The sequence below is a fragment of the Choloepus didactylus genome, chromosome 3, assembly GCF_015220235.1.
Source record: "Choloepus didactylus isolate mChoDid1 chromosome 3, mChoDid1.pri, whole genome shotgun sequence".
Lineage (NCBI taxonomy): Eukaryota > Metazoa > Chordata > Mammalia > Pilosa > Megalonychidae > Choloepus > Choloepus didactylus.
In genome coordinates, this window is record NC_051309.1 from 93,248,149 (window position 1) to 93,268,008 (window position 19,860).

At 35.4% G+C, this 19,860-nt stretch overlaps 2 protein-coding genes across 2 annotated transcripts in view; both read left to right on the plus strand.

Moving 5' to 3' along the window:
• The window catches only part of PTPN13 (protein tyrosine phosphatase non-receptor type 13), a 239,306-nt gene that overhangs the window by 27,766 nt on the left and 191,680 nt on the right, over positions 1 to 19,860 (plus strand).
• LOC119529620 (gamma-aminobutyric acid receptor subunit gamma-1) lies at positions 5,963 to 9,647 on the plus strand. Its single transcript, XM_037830203.1, has one exon. It carries the CDS (start codon positions 6,200 to 6,202, stop codon positions 7,595 to 7,597), a length of 1,398 nt encoding a protein of 465 aa, XP_037686131.1. The 5' UTR covers positions 5,963 to 6,199; the 3' UTR covers positions 7,598 to 9,647.

Genomic DNA, 19,860 nt, shown 5'->3' on the forward strand with positions numbered 1-19,860 from the left:
ACAATGTAAACAATAAGACCATGCATGTGTTTAAAAAGTGGAAGGAAGAAACTGTCACCCTGCAGTTCTATACCCAGTGAAAATTTTTATCTTTCAGAAATGAAGGTGAAATAAAGACTTTTCAGAGATACAGTATAAATGAAAGTATTCATCACCAGCAGACCTACTCTACAGGAAATGTTAAAGGATATCCTTCAGGCACAAGGGAAATGATATCAAATGGATCTACACAAAGAAGTGAAGAACCCTGGAAATGTTAACTATACGAGTAAATGTATAAGGTATTTTCCTTATTAGTTAAAAGTCTTTAAAATATGATTGATAAAATATGGAGAAAAGATTAATAAGCTCACTTTACAAGAATCCCAGAATGCAATAATGAAGTAATAACAGCTGACATTTTAACCACTTAAATTATTGGCAAGGAGTATTACCTTTATTATTTCATTTATTCCATCTAACAACTCCATATTAGGTACCATTATTGTTCCCCTATTATGAAAAGGAAATTGAGCCATAGAGAGGCGAAATAACTTGATCAATAATCACACAATTATTAAATGGATGAGCTGGGACTTAAATTCATTCTGTCTGACTCTAAAGCTTGGATACTTTACCATTTTTCTATGCTGCCTTCCTAGGAAATGAGGAAAGAGTAATCAGCAAATGATAGGTCAAAGAGCATCCAGTAAGGAGTTAAAGAAGGAAGGAATAGAGAAGAGGAGTTGACAGAAAGCTTGGCAGATGTCATCAGTTTCTCGCATAAGTGTCACAGATTATTTCTAGTTGAATGGTCCAGAACATTCAGGTTGGCACTTTTAATTCTTTTTAAAATATAAAATTTAAATAGATGTGGGAGCCAATGAGTCTAGGACTCCTTTCTCCTTAATACAGTACAAAATGTGTCACCTGGACTTACGAAAGGGGAGAGGGAAAAAAACACATTTCCTCAGCTGCCCCAGGAAGGAGGTGATGAACCCTTTCCAGACAACAAAACTTTGATCACTTCAGCTAGGTTTGTCACCAACTGGCTAGAAGACAGGCCTAAGTTATATAATAATTTTTCCTTACATTTTATGGCTTATCTTACATGGTCAGCTAATCAAAAGGAAAAGGTTAAATGTGGGTACTCTGGTTTGTACTAATAAGAATGTTGACTTAAAGTGGAAATAGTTTTTAAATATCTATGGGTAAGGGTTAGTACTTATTTAGGTTCTTGTATTTTCTCATGTGCAATGAACTTTTTTTTAAAGATAATTTAACTATTAAACAAAAATAATAGGAAAGTCGTGTGGAGTTTATAACATATGTAAAAGTAAAATGCATGACAACAGTAGCACAAAGTTTGGGAGGGGAGAAATGGAAGCATAGAATTGTAAATTCTTATATGTTAAGTATAATATCACTTAAGGTAGACTGTGATAAGTTAAATATGTATACTTTAAAAACTATAGCAACCACTGAAATTATACAGTTATAGCTAATTATCCAACAAAAGAGATAAAATATAATCACAGAAAATATTTAATTAATCCAAAAGAGGCATAAAAAGAAGCAAAATGTAAAAAGAACAGGTGGGACAAATAAACAAATAGCCAAATGAAAACTGTATCAATAATCATGTTAAATATAATTTATTTATGTTATAATTACCTGGAGTATCTTAACACTCTAATTAAATGACAGACCTGGCCAGATTTGATGAAAAACGAAAACCAAGACCCAGATAAATGCTGTCTACCTTAAAAGTAAAAGGATGAAAAAGCTATACCTTACTAACAGTCAAAAACAAAAACAAAAACAAAATGAAAAACTGGCTATATTAATATCAAAGTAAATTTCAGGGCAAAGAATATTACCAGAGTAAAGAATATCATTTTATAAAGACAACAGGACCAATTCACCACAGAGATATAACAATTCTAGACATTTAGGCACCTCACTTCAAATAGCAGAGCTTCAAAGTACATGAAGGAAACCAGAACCGTGAGGAGACAGGAAGCTCTACAATTGTAGTCAGAAATTTCAATATCCCCTTCTCAATAATTGACAAAGCAAGTAGGCAGAAAATCAGTAAAACATATAAAATTTAAACACAACCACTTGACCTAATTAACTTAAATTTATAGAACATTCCACCCAATAAGAGCAGAAAACATTTTTTTTTCCTGGTTCTACACACAGAATATTTACCAATATAGGCCATATACTGGGCCATAAAACTAGTTTTAATGTATTTGAAAATGTTCAAGTCATACATATCCCCTCAGGGAAATATCGAAATATTTAGAAACTAAATAACACATTTCTAAACAACCCATGGCCCAAAGAGGAAGACAATAGGGAAATTAGGAAATATATTGCATGGAATAAAAGTGAAACCACAATATTCCAAAAAATGTGGGATGCTCCTAAAGCAAGACTTAGAGGAAATTTTATAACACTAAATAGTGATGGTAGAAAAGAAAAAAGATTTTAAACCAATGACCTCAGCTTTCAAGAAACTAGACACAGAAGTAAAATAATAAGTAATAGAAAAGTAAGTAGAAGAAAGGAAAGAATAAAGATTAGAGTGGAAATCAATGAAATAAAACATAGAAAAAATGTAAAGAAAAATCATTGAAACCCAAAGCTGGGTTTTTCTTTGGGAAAACCGATAAAACCCATAAATCTCTAGCTCAACAGATCAGGGAAAAAAAAAGAGAGAAAATACATATTACCATTATCAAGAATGAGAGAGATGATACCACCATAGATTCTGCACTTAATAAAAGAATAAAGAAAATGTTATAAAAATTTTATGCCAGTTTATTTGACAACTTGGATGAGCTGGACAATGCTTTGAGTAACTACTGAAATAGATTGAATAACCTACTGAAATAAACACTCCTTCAACCTTAGATATTGCTACTTAAAGAGATATTTTGGAATGAAAAATCTTCAGAGCATTTTCCTTTATATTCTTGCTTTTCTTTCTTTTTTTAAAAACAGTTTTGTTCACATACCATACATTACCTCCTCAGTAAACAATCAGTGGTTCCCGGTATAATCACATAGTTAAACATACACCACCACAGTCTATATGAGGACATTTCCATTTCTTCCACAAAGAAAGAGGAAGAGGAGAAAAAAGAAAAAGAAATGACAATGGAAAAAAAAAAAAAAAAAAAGAAAGAAAATACAATAAAAAGGTCAGACAACAACACCAAAGCCAAGAATCCCATACCCCTTCCTTATATCCGCCTCTTATAGACATTTAGCTTTGGTATATTGCCTTTGTTACAATTAAGAAGCATATTACAATGTTACTGCTAACTCTAGACTCTAGGCTCTAGTTTGCATTGATTGTATTTTTCCCCAATACCATTCCATTTTCAACACCTTGCAAAGTTGATATTCATTTGTTCTCCTTCATGTAAAACATTCTTATATTTGTACATTTAATCACAATTATTGACCCTCTAGTTTTCACTAAGTTATACAATTCCAGTTCTTTAACTTCTATCTTTCTTTCTAGTGTCATACATACCCCTAACCTTCCTCTTTCAACTGTACTCAAAGTCGTCATTGTTCAGTGTACTTACAGTATTTTGCTACCATCCCACAGAATTGTGCTGTCCATTTCTGGATCTATACAATCAATCCTTCTGAACATCCTATACTCCTTCAGTATCAAATGACGTATCTCTATCCTCTTTCTATCTCCTGATATCTTCATTTCTACACTCTTCTCCAAACCTCTCCTGTTTTTTCCTATCTTTCTGTAGCACTCCCTCTAGTATTTCTTGTAGAGGAGGTCTCCTGCTCATGAATTCTCTTAGTGTCTGTCTGTAAATATTTTAAACTCTCCCTCAGTTTTGAAGGACAGTTTTGCCAGATACAGGATTCTTGGTTGGCAGTTTTTCTCTTTCAGTATCTTGACTATCATACCACTGCCTTCTTGCCTCGATGGTTTCTGCTGAGAGGTCCACACTTAGTCTTATTGAACTTCCCTTGTTTGTGCTTTTTTTCTTGCTGCTTTGAGGATTCTCTTTGTCTTTTACATTTGAAAATCTGATTAGTAAGTGTTTTGTAGTAGGTCTATTTGGATTAATTCTGTTTGGGGTATGCTGCACTTCTTTGACCTGTAATTTTATGTCTTTCATAAGAGTTGGGAAATTTTATTGATTGTTTCCTCTATTATTCTTTCTGTCCCCTTTCCTTTCTTATCTGCTTCTAGAATACCTATAACATGTATATTTGTGCACTTCATATTGTCATTCAGTCCTTGAGACCCTACTCATATTTTTTCATTCTTTTCCCTATCTGTTCTTTTGTGTGTGTTGTTTCAGATATCATGTCCTCTAGTTCACTAATCCTTTCTTCTGCCTCTCCAAGTGTCCTGTTGTATGTCTCCATTGTGTTTTTCATCTCTTCTATTGTGTCTTTCATTCCCATAAGTTCTACCATTTGTTTTTTCAAGCTTACAAATTCTTCCTTATGGTCATCCAAAGTCTTCTTTATATCCTTGATTTGTCACATTTTCTTTCAACTCGTTGATTGTATTTAGAAGATTTGTTTGAACATCTTCAATTAGTTGATTGAACTAAATCTCAGATGAGGTGTTAATTTGTTCCTTTGACTGGGCCATATCTTCATGTTTCCTGATGTGGCTCATGATTTTTTTGCTGTCTAGGCATCTGATTTTCTTGATTAATTTAATCTGGAGGTTGTTTTCTCTCATTTGCCCAGGGTTTTCTTGTTGGTTGACTTTGATTTCTATCTTTTCTTTGTTCCTCTCGCTGGCCAGTTGTCAGATTGACTTTGCCTTCAGTCTCCCCCATTCCCTCCCAAATCAGGCACTCACTGTGGCTTACCACAGGGAAGGGAGGTAGGCACTGGGCACCCCAGCAAGTTCACTGTGTGTGGTAATGCAAATCTGCTGGCTTCCAGTAGTGCTCTGTTCTCTGCTTGCCAACAAGACTTGTGTTTGTTTTAGAGCCCTGCTTTAACAGTTGGGTCTTCTATATTTCTCAGCCAAAAGAGGGCCAGGTTTCTGTACAGGGCAGGTAGACCAGCTCCTGTGGTCCTAAGAAAGGGTCTTGAACATCTTTTTAAAAGTTTTTTGATTGCCTTGCACCTTCTGGACTGTTCAACTTAATTGTTCTCAGAAGCTGTTTTGCTTCCAAGCATAGGCTGCAGCTACACAGGTGAGCTGAAACTGCAGGATTCCTATGCCTTCACTTTGCCAGCCAAAAACTGGCTTGATACGGGGTTCCATATTCTTGTTTTTCTTGAAAAAGAAATCTAAAATAAAAAAATTCCCAAAGAGTAATGTCTTCAGGTGAACCCTACTTTGCTTTCACATAATCAATATTTTTTGAAAGTTTAGAAAAGTACTTATAAGGATTATTGTAATTACAAATGATAAAATATCTAATTCCAAAATTTTGAATAAGAAGGTTGGTGGTAGGAAGTTCTGAGGTTTATTCAGTGGCTAAGTTATGCATGTCATAAAGTCCCTGGTCAGCCCTCCCTGCTTCCTTTCCTCTCTCCCTCCCTCTCTCCTTTCTTTCCTCCCTCTCTCCCTCCCTGTCCTGAATAATGGCTTCTCCTGTAGTAGTTGGAATATGACTGCCACAGTTCCAGGTTTCACCAGTAGATCCCTCCCCCCATTGGCTAGTATATCAGGATTCCCCAAGGCCATCCCAAGGTTCAGTGATTGACTAGAAGGAGTCACAGAACTCAGAATATGGCTGTACTCATAGCTAAGGTTTATTATAGCAGAAGGATACAAAGATCAGAAAAAGGAAAAGCCACATGGGGCAAAGTCCAGAGGAAACCAGATACAAGCATCCAAGAGTCCTCCCAGTAGAGTCACCCAGAGTATGCTTAATTCCCTTGGCAAGGAGTTGTGACAGCAGGTGTGAAATGTTGTCTACCAAGGAAGCTTATTAGAAATTCAGTGCCCAAAATGGTTTTTATTGGTGTCTGGTCATGTGGGCACCCCTGCTGAGCACATACCAAAATTCCAGACTCCCAGAAGGAAAGCAGGTGATCAATATAAACCACATTGTTTGCACAAACAGTTTAGGCACAATAAACACTCTGGGACTCCCTTCTAGTATTCACCCGGTTACTGCTGAGGTGGGAAAATAAGTCCTGGGTTGGAGAATTGAGCTATTGCAGCACAAACAGAAAGAGCGAAACAGCAAGCCTGATGGGTTCTTGGAAAGCTTTTGTCTTCTCCCCTTTTCTTCTGTGGAGTCAAAGTAGAGGGGTGAGGTTGATGTTCTTGTTACTAACCCTGCATTTGGGAAACTGTGTTGATAAAGCAGATGATGAAGATGATGAGGACCTAACAGTGAACAAAACTTGGGTCTTGGCACCAAAGATTCATGAAGGAGACATCACACAAATTCTCAACTCTTTGCTCCAAGGCTACGACAATAAACTTCGCCCAGACATAGGAGTGAGGCCCACAGTAATTGAAACTGATGTGTATGTAAACAGCATTGGACCAGTTGATCCCATAAATATGGAGTATACTATAGATATAATTTTTGCCCAAACCTGGTTTGATAGTCGTTTAAAATTCAATAGTACCATGAAAGTTCTTATGCTCAATAGCAATATGGTTGGCAAAATTTGGATTCCTGACACTTTCTTCAGAAACTCAAGAAAATCTGATGCTCACTGGATAACAACTCCTAATCGTCTGCTTCGAATTTGGAATGATGGGCGAGTTCTATATACTTTAAGGTTGACAATTAATGCAGAATGTTACCTTCAGCTTCATAACTTTCCTATGGATGAACATTCTTGTCCACTGGAATTTTCAAGCTATGGATACCCTAAAAATGAAATCGAGTATAAATGGAAAAAGCCCTCTGTAGAAGTGGCTGATCCTAAATACTGGAGATTATATCAGTTTGCATTTGTAGGGTTACGGAACTCAACTGAAATCTCTCACACAATCTCTGGGGATTATATTATCATGACAATTTTTTTTGACTTGAGCAGACGAATGGGATATTTTACTATTCAGACCTACATTCCATGTATTCTAACAGTTGTTCTTTCTTGGGTGTCTTTTTGGATCAATAAAGATGCAGTACCTGCAAGAACATCACTGGGTATCACTACTGTTCTGACTATGACGACCCTGAGTACAATTGCCAGGAAGTCCTTACCTAAGGTTTCTTATGTAACTGCGATGGATCTCTTTGTTTCTGTTTGTTTCATTTTTGTTTTTGCAGCCTTGATGGAATATGGAGCCTTGCATTATTTTACCAGCAACAAAAAAGGAAAGACAACTAGAGATAGGAAGTTAAAAAACAAGGCCTCGGTGTCCTCTGGTCTCCAGCCTGGATCCACTCTGATTCCAATGAACAGCATCTCTCTGCCACAAGGAGAAGATGATTATGGGTATCAATGTCTGGAGGGTAAAGATTGTGCCAGTTTCTTCTGTTGTTTTGAAGATTGCAGAACAGGATCTTGGAGGGAAGGAAGGATACACATACGCATTGCCAAAATTGACTCCTATTCACGAATATTTTTCCCAACAGCTTTTTCCCTGTTTAATCTGGTTTATTGGGTTGGCTATCTTTACTTATAAATTCCATTTCCTAGGCAAAAATCATAAATCTAACTGAATCCAACATTATCTATTGTATTTCAGTTAGCATGAAGTTTAACTTTAAGATGCAGTAAACCATGGTTAAGATATGAACAATAATGTTACTATTTTAAGGCTTTCATAGGTGGATAAAAGAGAAAACTTTAATTGATGAAGTTTATACAAACAAGATTAGCTGCAAAATACAGTATATTAAAATACCATTATATATATATTTTTTACTTTAATTTTCTTTATTTTACTTATTCCATATTAGGATTTTTAGTTTATAGGTTCTGCGTTTCAAATTTTAATACATGTTTTATTTTAATATAATCTATCATTGTTTGTAATGGGAAACTAATCCTAAGGCCTAGTATTTGTGTAGGAATTTTACATCTAGAAAAGACTATTAATTTGCTTTTTGTGTGTTATGTTTTATTTGCCTGGCCTGTTTGGAATACAGATAGTTAAAAATATAAAGCCATGATTCTCTTGAATTTATCTGCAAAATGTGTTCCTCCCAAGATGAAATTTATTTATTTGTCAGCCCTCTATCAATTAATGACTATTTAAGAAAAGATCAATTTTTACCTGTCTTTTAATCTAATCCATTTCCTGATACACTATTAAATAGATGTTCAGCTACATTTAAGTTGGTGATTTACAAACTTGAAAGGAAACCACCAAAGTCTTTTATTTTAAATGCAAGGTGAAAAAATGCATACAAATCAGAAAGAATGCTACATTTAGCCTTTTTTTTTTTCTTCATAGCAATTATGAAGTATGACGAGATAAATACTGAAATGTTTAAATTAACCAACACTGAAATTAAATGCAGAGAGAAACGAAATTTTTCTTTACACTCTACAAAAGTGTTACATTCCCTAAATTAACAGAAAAAAAAAATGAGGAAGAGTGCTTGTGTTTATTCATTATAGTTAAAGAATTATCTGACATTTTGATTTGGAGATCTTACACATGTACTGTTAATATTTTTTGGACCAGAAATTTTCTAGAAACAGTTTTAGAACTGTGTCATAAAATGTCTTTTCTAGCTCTTAAGTTTTCTGATCCCAATCAGTTTTTACAGCTACCTTGAAAATGGTTAGATGTTCTCTTTTCTAAGAAATGGGGGCATGTCTCAAAAATCATATTAAAGGTAGAGCTTTGTTGGAGGACCGTTTAAAGAACCTGAGTGAGGGAAGTCTCTAAACTCTCAGAGATGGGAGCAATGAAAGTCTCAATATAGGTAAAGTTTTTGGGCTAATAGTTTCCAAAATGTCTCTTTTGCTAAGAGAGGAGCTAAATGTAGGTTTCACTTATTGTATTCTTGTAAGTAGTTTGACATATAAATTGTTTACAAGAACCACTAAGGTTAGCATGAAGACATGTGAAGACAACTTTTAAAAATTATCATCTACAAGAGCCATTGTTGTGATCAAGGTGTTGTGATCAAGCCCTATCTTAAGGTATGAGGAAGAAGTGATCACCTCTGCTTGTGATACTCTAGTTTTTTATATGATAGTCCCCCCCAACAAAATAATAAGAAAGAACAGCAAATGGGCTCTTGCATGGTTATACTTACGTTTTTGAAGTACAGTGGTGGTTTTTATTTAACTACATATATTTCTTTCTGTACTCCTAATCTAAATCTGAATCTTTTTGCTTTACTTATAAATCTCTGAAAATATTGGTTTGAATTGGACTACAATACCCAAATATCCACCGACACTACTTTTTTGAATGGAGAGCCAAATAAAAATTTGGCCATGTATATATATATATTCGTTTGCAGATTACCCGTGCATTCATTTTTTAATATTGAGAACTGATGATTGTTCTTCAGGTGAGCATCATATAGCATGAATGAAAGAAGTACCCATGAAGAATGAAACACTTCACTAAACAATGTTATAGCCATTTCTGTGTTTTAAGCTATAACTATAGCCTGCTCATTATTGTGGTGGCGCAATTTTGATTTGGAGACTTTTTCAAATATTTCTAAGCATGACTACATTTTAGAATACTTAAAAATGCTTAACATAAACAGCCTTAATTTTCTCATTAGTATTGTTTAACTTGGTTTTAAATGTTGACAATATTTACAAGTGGAAATAAAATTAATAAAAAAATGAAAAAAAAAAAAATAAAAAAAAAAAAAAAATAAACACTCTGGGAATGGTGGGAATCTGAGTCAGCCAAGCGCCAGTCCTGAAAGCAGGCCTTTCTAGGATGACAGTCTCTGACCTGCTGCATTAACTCTTCTGCACAGCCAGAGAGGCAAAAGACATTTTCTCTCATGTATCTTTTCATTAGGATGGAAAGTCTTTCCTGGTTTCTCTCTCAGATTCTATGTCAGGTGGGTAGATAAGAGGGGTTGTTCCCTATGTTCTAACTGCATTGAGGCTGAAAATTTAAGTATCTGGCATATCCAACCTTCTATAGTGGGAAGGCAGAATCTGCCAACAAGTAAGTAGGGGATTTTAACTCACAAAAGCTTCTGACAACAACTGCAAGTACTTCAATAACTCAGTGCAAATTCAATTCTGACTCTAACTATGTGGAGTTAGGCTAGGCTACCTAGGATAAGGGCAGTCCTCTACAAGATTGCCCTTCAGACCCAGACCACCCACACTTACGAAACTGGCCCTAAATTTGGGGGTCCCCACCACCCCCTCAGATTAGATAATTTGCTAGAATGATTCACAGAACTCATTGAAAGCTCTATACTTATGATTATAGTTTCATTATAGTGAAGGATACAAATAGCAAACCAAAAGAAGAGACATATGGGGCGAAGTCTGGGAGGGTCTTAAACACAAACTTCCGTGTCCTCTCTATGTGGAGTCATATCTTAATCATGGAAGTTCTCCAGAGCTTCCAAAGTTGTGAGTTTATATTACATAGTCATCATTGATGGGATCAATGCCCAATGTGGTTATACTCAGTCTCCAGCCCCTCCCTTCTGAGAGGTCAGGGTGGTGGGCTGATATGAAGTGGCTCAAAGCCCCAAGCCCTTAATCACATGGTGGGCTCTCTGGTTTGCCAGCCCCCACCCTAAGGCTGCAGGTGGGTTGGCTGCCCCCTGTAAACTATCAGGGAAATACCAGAGATTCCAAAGGTTGCTTCCCCAGTAACTGGGGAAAAATACCAGCCAAATTTTTCATTATATTGCCATGGTGCTGCTCTTTTAGTTTGGGTGGTCAAGGAAAGCTTCTGTGTGACATAATTGATCAAAGAGCTAAATAAAGTGAGGTGGGTTAACTATGTAGGTATATGCGACAGGAGTGTTCCAGAGAAATGTATGGGCTTGAGTTTCTCTGTGGCTGGAGTTGAGTGAGGATGGAAGGGGAAAGAATGAATAGTTGAGATGGAGAGTAGTCTGGGGCAAAATCATGCAGGCAACTGTAAGCCTGAGTGGGGATTTGAGATTTTATTCTAAAAGTGATGGAAAGTTATGAAGCAGAGGAATAACATCATTAGGTCTATCTTAAAAAAAAGGGGGGGGGGGATCACTATGGCTATTCCTTTAGGAATAGACTATAAAAGGGTAAGAGAAGAAGCAAAGACCCATTAGAAGGCTATTAATGTTTTCTAGACCTTCAGTGTCTAATATGGTAGTCTCTAAGTCATATGTGGCTATTTAAAATAAAATAAAATAAAATATAAAATAAAAAAATAAAAAAATATAAAATAAAAAAATGTGCACTTAGCCACATTTCAAAGGCTCTATAATCATGTGTGGCTTGTGAGTACTATATTGGACAGAACAGATAGAGGATGTATCCATCATCACACAAGTTATTGGACAGCATTGCTCTAGAGTAGTCAAGATTATAGAGTAGTGATAGAAATGTTGAGACTGGTCAGATATATTCAAGATGTATTTTAACCAACAGGTTTTTCAAAGAGATTGGGTTTGGTTTATTAAGGAAAGATAGGAGTCAGGCAACTCCAAAATTTTGGACCTGAACAAATGGCTTTGGTTCCATTTCTAACTGGGGAACAATAGAAGAGAGATTTAGTAGTTGAAATCAAGAATTCAGTTTTGGAATGAATGTTCACCCCTACTTCCTTCACACCATGTAAAAAAAACCAACTCAAAATGAATCAAAGACATAACTATAGGAATCAGAACTATAAAACTCCTAGAAGAAAACAGGGAAGCATCTTCAGGACCTGTGTTAGGCAATAGATTCTTAGACTTTCCACCCAAAGCACAAGCAACAGAAGAAAAAAGATATATGGGACCTCCTCAAAATTAAAAACTTTTGCACATCAAAGGACTTTGTCATGAAAGTGAAAAAAGAACCTACTCAATGGGAGAAAATATTTGGAAACCACATATCCAATAAAGGTTTAATATCTATAATATGTAAAGAAATCCTACAACTCAACAAAAAACCCAATTAATGAAACAACCCAATTAAAATGGTCAAAAGACTTGAATAAACATTTCTCCGGAGAATATACACAAATGGCTAAAAAGCACATGAAAAGAAGCTCAACATCATTAGCCATTAGAGAAATGCAATCAAAACTATAATAAGGTATCATTCATACTTATTAAAATGGCTACTATTAAAAAATGGAAAATTGGAAGCATTGGAGTGGGTGTGGAGAAATAGAAACATTCATTGTTGGTGGGAATGTAAAGTAGTGCAGCCACTGTGGAAGACCCTTTGACTGTTCCTCAGAAAGTTACGCATAGAAGTACCATATGACCCAGCAATCCCACTTCTAGGTATATACCCAAAAGAACTGAAAGCAAGGACCCAAACAGATATTTGTACACCAATGTTCATAATGATATTTATGGTTGTCAAAAGATGGAAGCCATGCAAGTGTTGATCAACCAATGAAAGGATAATTAAATGCGTTATATGCATAAAATGGAATATTCAGCCATAAAGAGGGGTGAATTTTGCTACATGTGCCAACATGGGTACACCTTGAAGTCATCATGTTGAGTGAAATAAGCCAGGCACAAAAGGACAAATATTGTATGATTTCACTGATATGAAATAATTAGAATAAGCAAATTCATAGAGTCAGAAACTAAAACATACATTACTGGGTCCTGGGGTGAGGTGGGGAATAGAGAGTTAATGCTTAAATTGTAAAAATTTCTGTTTGGGCTTATGGAAAATCTTGGTAATGGGTGATGGTGATGATAGCACAACCTTGTGAAGACAATTAATATTGAAATATGTATCTGACTGTGACTAAAGGGGGACATGGTAAGTTGTATATATGGTAACAATAAAATTGTTAAAAATCTGTGTTGTCCCAGATTTATTAACTCTGTTTCCTAAGTCTCTGCTTAAAAGATAGTAAAAAAATAAAAATGCTATAAACTCACAATGAAAAAGATGAGGGACCTATGTCAGAAATCTCTGAGAGCATTAGGAACAGATGTACCCGAGGATACAAAGTGGAAGAAAGTGCCAGAAAGGCAAAGAAGGGGATAGAAGAGAGTGGACACATTTTGTCCCACAGAACCCTAGAAAGGCATAGGACTTAGAAATATCAGATATGAAAGAGCAGGAGTGTGATATGCTACTGGAAATGATGTGAATTGAAAGACTTAATGTATATTTTTATTAATGCTTCAATTTTTATTTTTTTAAATCCTATTAAATTATTAGTATTTTAATAAGGAATATTTTAACATGTGTCAATGAAGATTCAAAGTATATAGTGTATATCAGTTTTTCTTATAATGTTCATATTTTCCAAAACAGTAAAGATACAGGAAACTCCATGCCTTGACCATGTACTCCCTGTATGTTGAATTCATACAAATATGGATAAATCCGTATTTGTCTTTAATTTCAGGGGAGACACCTAGATATTTGTCTCATATGGCATAATTAGAAAGTGGTAGGGGAAATTACAATAGAATATTAAATCTGAGTTACTTTTGATGTCTTCTCTTATTTCTTACTCCTCGTACCAGACACAGAAGGAATTAGGAGAATGACACGGTAGTCTTACCTTTCAGCCACCTTATATAGCAAATTCAATACAATCAAATCCACCACTTAACTCTTTTTCCATTCTCTATGTAATTCCCAGAGGTGAAACTGGCTAGCCTTAAATTGGACCCCTTAAAAAGGGGAGGGAGTTATTTATTGATTTAAGGAAATGCACCTTGAAAAAAAAATACTATTTTTTTCTTAAATAGAATATAAAATGTGTATAAATGAACATTTTATTATGAACTCTGAATATTAACTTTGAGGTGTAGTACATGTTTTATTAAATGAAAAATGTTAGCTATTTAGAAATGAGGTTCTTACATATAGGTCTGCATCATGAAATTAGGAGAAAGAGGTTCTCCAGTGTTTTTCTGCTCTATTCCCCGATGTAAATAACCCATGTGCATTAATTAACTATCTTGTTAAGTCATCCATTTACCCTTAAGGTTGTATTTCCCATACTTAATTTATTTGAATACTACCATCATAATCTTTGCTACATCCAGTGCCACTTATATAACATTTAAAAAAATCTAATTCTCATGCTTGAATTTGTTTATTTAAAAAGGAAATCTTAGATCAATGTTATTTCCTTAAATGGGAAATCAGTATAATGTTCCACGAGTAGAAGCTACATGCACAAGTGACTGTCAATATGATACAATAGAAACAAAATAATGTCATTAAATGCGAGTCAAGGGTGATCTGCCCACAGCAAAGCTTGTAGTCTGGGACCTGTCTCTATTTGTTTAAAAAGGGAGATTAGCAAGGTAAAAACAACAACAACTTACCATCAAACTGGGACTCTTCCTCTTGAACTAATCACACCTATTGAAAGAGAATTAAAAAGGGATTAATTTGCTAACTGTGGGGTTCAATTTTCTAACATTTAACTGTAGAAATGATTTCCCTTACCATAGTGTGACTGTTAGAAAAGCTCCTCCCTAAGTCAAATGTAATTACCAGAGATATTTAGAAAAACATTTAGAAATATGGAAATGCAGTAGAGATAGTAAGTGGAATTCAGACCCTGCTCTTTCACTCCTCCTGAGTAGGAAGTAAAAGGCCTTAATATATGGAAGGCTTCCAGAATTGTCTCTTTTCATATCTTTATTTATTTATTTATTTTTGCATTTTTAGCATGTTTGTTTACTCAAATAGCAAGTAGTGCCTCTTTTTTTTTTTTTTTTTAAATTCGGAGCAGTTGTATGTTTCCAGAAAAATCATGCAGAAAGTACAGAGTTACCATATTACACCCCCTCCCACACACAGTTTTCCCTATTAGCATTAACATTTTGGGTTACTGTGGAAACTCCGTTACAGTTGAAGCTAAGTGCACAAGTGACTGTCAGTATGATACAATAGAAACTATATATATATATATATATATATATATATATCACATTTTATTTATCATTTCATCTGTTGATGGACACTTGAGTTATTTCTACCTTTTAGTAATTGTAAATAATACCACTATGAACATCACTGTACAAATATCTGTTTGAGTTCCTCCCCTGCATTCTATTAGGTATATACCGAACAGTGGAGCTGCTGGGTCATGTAGTTATTCTATGTTAAACTTCTTGAGGAACTTCCAGACTGTTTTCTGCAACTGTTGCACCGTTTTATAGTCATGGCCACTGACAATATACGGTTTCCTATTTTTCCACATTTTCTCCAATTTCTTTTTTTAAAATAGTAGCTATTTTAGTATGTGTGAAGTGGTATCTCATTAGCCTTGCATTTCACTAATAGGTAATGATGCTGAGCATCTTTTCATGGGCTTATTGGCTGTTTGTATACCTTCTTTGGAAAAATGTCTTTTCAAGTCATCTCTCCATTTTTTCATTGGGTTGTCTTTTGCTTTTAGAGATGTAGCAGTTTTTTTTAAAATATATTCTGGATATTAAACCAATTTTCAAATACATTGTTTGAAACTATTTTTTTCCAGCACTTTCTCAATAATTTGCTTTGCACAAAAGTTTTTAATTTTGATGAATCAGATTTATCTGTCGTTTCTTTTGTTATTTGTATGTTTTGCTTAAGAAGCCATTGTCAAATGCAAGACCATGAAGATTTGTCCCTGTGTTATCTTCTAAGAGCATTTTAGCTCTTAAGTTTAGGCCCTCAATACATTTGAGCTTCATGCTTTTTTGCATGTGGATATCAAGTTTTTCTAACACCATTTGTTGAAGAGATTATTCTTTTCCCATTGCATGTACTTAGCACCCTTGTCAGAAATCAATTGACCATAGATTTGTGGGTGTATTTCTGGATTTCCAATTTTGTTCCACAGATCGATTTGTCTTTGTGCTAAAACCACACTGTTTTGATTACTGTCACTTTGTAATACAACTTGAAATCAGGAAGTGTGATTCCTCCAACTCTGCTCTTTTTCAAGATTGTTTTGGTTATTTGTGGCCCCTTGCAGTTCCATATAAATTTTATTTAATTCAGTTTTATTGAGATATGTTCGCATACCATACAGTCATCCAAAGTATGCAATCAGCTGTTCACGGTACCATTATATAGTTGTGCATTCATCACCACAATTAAGTTCCATATAAATTTGAGAATTGTTTTTTCCATTACTGTAAAAAAGGCTGCTGGAATTTTAGTAGGTATTGCATTGGATTTTTTTATTGCTTTGGGTAATATTGCCATATTAACAGTGATCTCTTACAATCCATGATCTTGGGATGTCTTGCCATTTATTTATGTCTTCTTTCATTTCTTTCAGCAGTGCTTTGTAGTTTTTAGTATACAAGTCTTTTGTGTTCTTAGTTAAATTATTCCTAGATATTTTATTCTTTTAGATGCTATTGTAAATTGAACTGTTTTCTTGATATCCTCCTTGGATTGTTTCATTGCTAGTGTATAGGAACACAGTTCTTTCTGTGTTCATTTTGTGACCTGCCAATTTACTGAAGTCATTTGTTAGCTCTGCTAGTTTTGTTTTGGATCCCTTTGTGTTTTCTGTATATAACATCATGTATTCTGCAAACAGAGGTAGTAATACTTCCTTTGCAATTTGTATACATTTAATTTCTTACCTGATGTCTGTGGCAAGAACTTCTATAATACTGACTAGCAGTGTTGAAAGTGGGCATCCTTGTCTTCTTCCTGATCTTGAGGGAAAGCCTTTGGTATTTCACCATTGAATATGATATTAGCTATGTGTTTTTCATAAACGACCTTTATCATGTGGAGAAAGTTCCCTTCCATTCCTACTACTCTGGTTGTTTTCATTAAGAAAGGGTGCTGGATTTTGTTGAACGATTTTTTATTTATTTATTTTTGCACTTTCATTTTATTTACGTAGTGTAATACCTTGATTGATTTTCATATATTGAATCACCTTTGCATTCCTGTGATGAATCCCACTTGATCGTGATATACATATATATATATAGTCTTTTTATTATTTTTAATTTTTAGCTGAAGTTTTAGGTTTACAGAAGAGTAATGTAAAGAAATACACATTTGCATATAATCCCGTATTGTTAACACTTTGCATTAGAGTGAAAACTTTTTTTTTTTTTTTTCAATATGTCTCTTTTTGTGCCTGGCTTATTTTGCTCAGCATTATGTCTTTTTTTTTTTTTTTTTTTAATCTTCATTTTACTGAGATATATTCATATACCACACAGTCATACAAAACAAATCGTACTTTCGATTGTTCACAGTACCATTACATAGTTGTACATTCATCACCCAAATCAATCCCTGACACCTTCATTAACACACACACAAGAATAACAAGAATAATAATTAGAGTGAAAAAGAGCAATTGATGTAAAAAAGAACACTGGGTACCTTTGTCTGTTTCTTTCCTTCCCCTATTTTTTTACTCATCCATCCATAAACTAGACAAAGTGGAGTGTGGTCCTTATGGCTTTCCCAATCCCCTTGTCACCCCTCATAAGCTACATTTTTATACAACTGTCTTCGAGATTCATGGGTTCTGGGTTGTAGTTTGATAGTTTCAGGTATCCACCACCAGCTACCCCAATTCTTTAGAACCTAAAAAGGGTTGTCTAAAGTGTGCGTAAGAGTGCCCACCAGAGTGACCTCTCGGCTCCTTTTGGATTCTCTCTGCCACTGAAGCTTATTTCATTTCCTTTCACATCCCCCTTTTGGTCAAGAAGATGTTCTCCGTCCCACGATGCCAGGTCTACATTCCTCCCCGGGAGTCATATTCCACGTTGCCAGGGAGATTCAGTCCCCTGGGTGTCTGATCCCACGTAGGGGGGAGGGCAGTGATTTCACCTTTCAAGTTGGCTTAGCTAGAGAGACAGGGCCACATCTGAGCAACAAAGAGGCATTCGGGAGGAGGCTCTTAGGCACAACCATAGGGAGGCCGAGCCTCTCCTTTGCAGCAACCATCTTCCCAAGGGTAAAACCTGTGGTAGAGGGCTCAACCCATCAAACCACCAGTCCCCTATGTCTGTGGTCATGTTAGCAACCATGGAGGTGGGGTAGGCGAATACCCCTGCATTCTCCACAGGCTCCTCAAGGGGGCACTACATCTTTTATTTTTCCTTGATTTTTTTTTTTTTAACTTTCCCTTCTTTTTTAAATCAACTGTATGAAAAAAAAGTTAAAAAGAAAACAAACATACAATAAAAGAACATTTCAAAGAGACCACAACAAGGGAGTAAGAAAAAGACAACTAACCTAAGATAACTGCTTAACTTCCAACATGTTCCTACTTTACCCCAAGAAAGTTACCTAATATAGCAACATTTCTGTGAACTTGCTCCTACTATATCCATCAGAAATTAACAGACCATAGTCATTCCTGGGCATCCCCAGAACGTTAAATAGCTTATCTGTTCTTCTTGGATTATTGTTCCCCCTTCCTTAATTACTCTCTACTGCTAGTTCCCCTACATTCTACATTATAAACCATTTGTTTTACATTTTTGAAAGTTCACATTAGTGGTAGCATATAATATTTCTCTTTTTGTGCCTGGCTTATTTCACTCAGCATTATGTCTTCAAGGTTCATCCATGTTGTCATATGTTTCACGAGATCGTTCCTTCTTACTGACGCGTAGTATTCCATCGTGTGTATATACCACATTTTATTTATCCACTCATCTGTTGAAGGACATTTGGGTTGTTTCCATCTCTTGGCAATTGTGAATAATGCTGCTATGAACATTGGCGTGCAGATATCTGTTCGTGTCACTGCTTTCCGATCTTCCGGGTATATACCGAGAAGTGCAATCGCCGGATCGAATGGTAGCTCTATATCTAGTTTTCTAAGGAACTGCCAGACTGACTTCCAGAGTGGCTGAACCATTATACAGTCCCACCATCAGTGAATAAGAGTTCCAATTTCTCTACATCCCCTCCAGCATTTGTAGTTTCCTGTTTGTTTACTGGCAGCCATTCTAACCGGTGTTAGATGGTATCTCATTGTGGTCTTAATTTGCATCTCTCTAATAGCTAGTGAAGCTGAACATTTTTTCATGTGTTTCTTGGCCATTTGTATTTCCTCTTCAGAGAACTGTCTTTTCATATCTTTTGCCCATTTTATAATTGGGCCGACTGTACTATTGTCATTGAGTTGTAGGATTTCTTTATATATGCAAGATATCAGTCTTTTGTCAGATACATGGTTTCCAAAAATTTTTTCCCATTGAGTTGGCTGCCTCTTTACCTTTTTGAGAAATTCCTTTGAGGTGCAGAAACTTCTAAGCTTGAGGAGTTCCCATTTATCTATTTTCTCTTTTGTTGCTTGTGCTTTGGGTGTAAAGTCTAGGAAGTGGCCGCCTAATACAAGGTCTTGAAGATGTTTTCCTACATTATCTTCTAGGAGTTTTATGGTACTTTCTTTTATATTGAGATCTTTGGTCCATTTTGAGTTAATTTTTGTGTAGGGGGTGAGGTAGGGGTCCTCTTTCATTCTTTTGGATATGGATATCCAACTCTCCCAGCCCCATTTGTTGAAAAGACCATTATGACTCAGTTCAGTGACTTTGGGGGCCTTATCAAAGATCAGTCAGCCATAGATCTGAGGGTCTGTCTCCGAATTCTCAATTCGATTCCATTGATCTATATGTCTATCTTTGTGCCAGTACCATGCTGTTTTGGCAACTGTGGCTTTATAATAAGCTTCAAAGTCAGGGAGTGTAAGTCCTCCCACTTCGTTTTTCTTTTTTAGAGTGTCTTTAGCAATTCGAGGCATCTTCCCTTTCCAAATAAATTTGATAACTAGCTTTTCCAAGTCTGCAAAGTAGGTTGTTGGAATTTTGATTGGGATTGCAT